Below are 3,559 nucleotides of genomic sequence, written 5' to 3' on the forward strand. Positions count from 1 at the left end.
AAAGAGCCGGAAAAAGGAGAAACAAGTGATAAAAAAAAGTAGTGAACTTTGAAAAGGAAACTTGGACCACACTGAAGACAGAAGTCCAAAACTATTACAAGTCTTCCTTGATGCAAGGGATAATGATGGGTAAGTGAACAAATTGAATATTTGCATTTTCATGTAACAAATATGACATTATAGTTATAGTTAAGTAACTAATATTTTTGTTCATGCAGCGACACATTCTGGGCTTCTCAAACAAAGCCAATAGTGGTACAAGGAACAGACATCATTGATCTTGTGGAAGAAAACTACATGAGTGATTCTGTGCGTTTGCCTCTTTTTACATTAACTCTGTAAGAATTATATGAAAGAATTGCGGGTCTATTGGGGTCAATAGGGGGCTTGACAACCTCCTACTGACCCTAGTAGGATCACCTACTGACCCAAGTAGGAGATCCTACTAACCCCAGTAGGACCTTCTACTATAAGAATTATATGAAAGAAAGATTAACTGAAAATCAAATTGAATAATTGCAGGTAATCAAAGCGTACATGGAGATTTTGCAAATGGAACTTGAAAATGCAAACATACATATTGCAGCGTTCCTGGAGATTGAAGCATCGGTAACTTTAAATATAGGTTTAATATAACATGCACTGAGTATATTGGGGGTAGTATAGGGGGTTTACTGATTTAACATCGTTTTCATGCACAGTTTTATGCGATTAAACATGAAGAGGAAAGAGGAAGCATAGATTACAAGAACCAAATAAAGTTGTGCTTAATTGAACCTTTGTGGTATGTATTTGACTACAACAAGGTTCTTATCCCAATCCACCATTGCACAAACCACCACTACACACTGCTTGTGGTTGATAATGAGAAAAAGAGGATTATGCACATGAACTCTTTGCAACCTCCAGAGAATGAAAGGGATGAGGAGGAAAAATTCCATAAGAAGGCTGGATATGTGTGGTAAGTGATCGTATCAAAAAAGTTATAGGGTGCCTTTAAGTTTTCATAATTTCTTGAAAAAGAATACATGAATAATTGTATGCTGCATTGAACAGATGAAACATCTCATGAAGTTTCTCCAAGAAGTAGAATTGTCAAACAAACATTATCCGGACGACAGCCAAGAAGCGGATATTGAGAATTATAGATATAAGAGTGTTGGCGAGACAAATCAAGGGGATTTGGATGATAGAATCCTTCCGATGAATGACATGGAGAAAATGGTAAGAAGATGGGTGCTTGACAACTTCGAAGCTATTAAAGAATACAAGCTGGAGGAAGACTTTGACTGTCCTCAACAAAAGTCACTATCGTAAGTCCATTCTCAAAACTTTGTCATTGATTCAAAAAGTCTAAAAATTGTTCAGAAACTTGCAGGGGGCAATAGGTTTCATTTCAGTGTCCCTAACATAAAATGAAAGATTTGCAGGGCGGACTGTGGAAAACAAGTCAAAAATACATGTTTCATTAACAGGTCCCTACTGGGGTCAGTAGGAGGTCCTACTAGGGTCAGTAGGACCATTGTCACTTATAACTGGTGCCTACTGGGCTCAGTAGGAGGTCCTATTAAACCTACTGTGCTTCAGTCGCTTAACTGGTCCTATAACTGGTGCTTACTGGGGTCAGTAGGAGGTCCTATTAGGGTCAGTAGGTGATCATACTAGGGTTAGTAGGTGATCCTACTGGGGTCAGTAAGAGGTCCTATGGATCCTTCAGTGATAAACAAGCTACTGCAAAAACAAATGAAAATAACAAATGCCATACACAAGCAATGAAAACATGAAAAATAGACATATATTCAAACCAGCAACACAGAAACTCTGTTACAGATTCAATAAATCAATGAATCACCCAAAGAAAAACATATTTAGTCTGTTACCAACAGGAAAAAGTATAAAAGTTATATAATTCCATAATAGAATCAAAGAGGTTCAGTGCAGGTCGCCTTGTTATGATTGCCTAATTTTTGACACCAGCCACAACGAATGAGCTTCTTTTGAGTCTCTCCACTTGACTTGAACCTCTTTTTCTTCAGCCTTCCAGGGGGCCTCTTCACATGGGGAGGATGTATAAACTCATCATTAGCAAATTCAGCAGAAGCCATATCAGCATTACAAAGAGGGAAAAGTGGAACATCATAGCCCTTCTTGCAGTAGTCAGCAAAGTAATGCGGATCTACAAATGCATAAACATCTTTTGAGGCAGCTTGAATTGCAGCAAGAGCATGAGAGCAAGGAAAACATTCAATCTCCCATTTTCTACACGTGCAAGAACAAATACCAAGGTCAACAACATGAGAATACTTCCCTCGAACTTCATAGATATTTGTGGTCGAGTAAACCACATTAAACTGTGAAGCAGCATCCATACGTTCTTTCAAACGATCTTGCATTTTAGGAGTAAGTGGTGTAGTCCAGAGTTGAGCCTCATGCCTCCTCTCACCCATCTGATTCATCAACTTTATCCTAGTCTGATCAAGCATACCATATGTTGGCATCTCACGCTCTTCAGCAAACCAAGCATTAAAAGATTCAACCATGCTATTAGCCATAATCCCATAACGTGATCCAGGGAAAAATGCACGGCACCAATTTTCAAGAGGCATATCTTTCAGAAAATCATCTATAATTTTTGCATCACCAATTTCTCTAAGCTTTCTTAAATGCAAACGGTATTGAGCGGGGGAAGATGCATATGCTAACTCAAAAAACTTATTCTTCACAGAATTTTTCACAGTAGCACTTACTCCACCATATCTATTCATCAAATTGGCCGACAAATGCATGTAACAGAACAAGTGAGGATGACCAGGAAGTACCTTACTGAAAGAACCGAGTAATCCATTACCACGATCACTCATAAATGTAACCACCCTACCTTGGGATTCCAACAAATCCTTCAAGTGCCGGAAGAAAAAACACCAATTATCTTCAGTCTCAGAATCACATACACACATGGCCAAAGGAAAGCAACCTGGGAGGAAAAAAAACAACAAAAAACAAAGAGAAAAAAGTCAGCATACTAGGAGGTAGTAGAACGTCTACTGGGGGTAATAGGTGATTGCAGCGTGCCGCTGCACCGCTAACGGGAGCGTGCCGCTCCACACTTTCAAGACAAACACAAAAAAAGAGCACATAACCAAGAAAAAGAAAGATAAAAGATAAAAGTTTACCTTTATTTCCAGTCCTTCCAGTTGCATAGAGGATGGTCCCCTTGTAAAGACTCTTGCCAAAAGTGCCATCGACATATAATACAGGTAGACAGAACTTAAAACCTTCAATACAACATGCGTAGGCAATAAAAAGCCTATGGAATTGGTTGGTATCAGGATGCACTTCCAAGACAAAAACAGAACCAGGGTTACTCGCTAAAACAGCTTCCCTAAACCAGGATAACATGTTAAAAGATTCAGCCTCAGATCCATAAATCATGTCCCTAGCACTTTGCTTTGCTTTCCAAGCAACCTTGTATGATATCTCAAAACTGTAAGCAGACTGCATCTTTATCTGGATATCCCTTGGCTTCAATGACATATTGTAGCTAATATCCTCTTGAATG

The 3,559-nt window shown here is 38.8% G+C and overlaps 2 protein-coding genes across 2 annotated transcripts; one reads left to right on the forward strand and one right to left on the reverse strand.

The window, feature by feature from the left end:
• Positions 1-56: 56 nt before the first annotated feature.
• On the forward strand, positions 57-1,317 carry LOC101313271 (the record flags this gene model as incomplete). The annotated part of the gene is made up of 5 exons (XM_004309327.1): positions 57-129; positions 219-309; positions 523-609; positions 702-956; positions 1,057-1,317. Coding segments are annotated over 5 exons (767 nt in total), but the record flags the coding sequence as incomplete, so codon positions are not given.
• Positions 1,318-1,922: 605 nt separating this feature from the next.
• LOC101313569 lies at positions 1,923-3,501 on the reverse strand. The gene is made up of 2 exons (XM_004309328.1): positions 3,174-3,501; positions 1,923-2,974 (listed from the first exon to the last, which is right to left on the reverse strand). Exons 1-2 carry the CDS (start codon positions 3,499-3,501, stop codon positions 1,923-1,925), a joined length of 1,380 nt encoding a protein of 459 aa, XP_004309376.1.
• Positions 3,502-3,559: the final 58 nt, after the last annotated feature.

The sequence above is a fragment of the Fragaria vesca genome, unplaced genomic scaffold, assembly GCF_000184155.1.
Source record: "Fragaria vesca subsp. vesca unplaced genomic scaffold, FraVesHawaii_1.0 scf0511668, whole genome shotgun sequence".
In the NCBI taxonomy this organism is placed as follows: domain Eukaryota; kingdom Viridiplantae; phylum Streptophyta; class Magnoliopsida; order Rosales; family Rosaceae; genus Fragaria; species Fragaria vesca.

Excerpts from the sequence above, each read along its gene's own strand:
- LOC101313569 (XM_004309328.1), bottom strand. The coding sequence starts at position 3,501 with ATGCAGTCTGCTTACAGTTTTGAGATATCATACAAGGTTGCTTGGAAA. Across the intron at positions 2,975-3,173 it reads TGGAAGGACTGGAAATAAAG|GTTGCTTTCCTTTGGCCATG; the intron begins GTAAACTTTTAT and ends TTTTCCTCCCAG.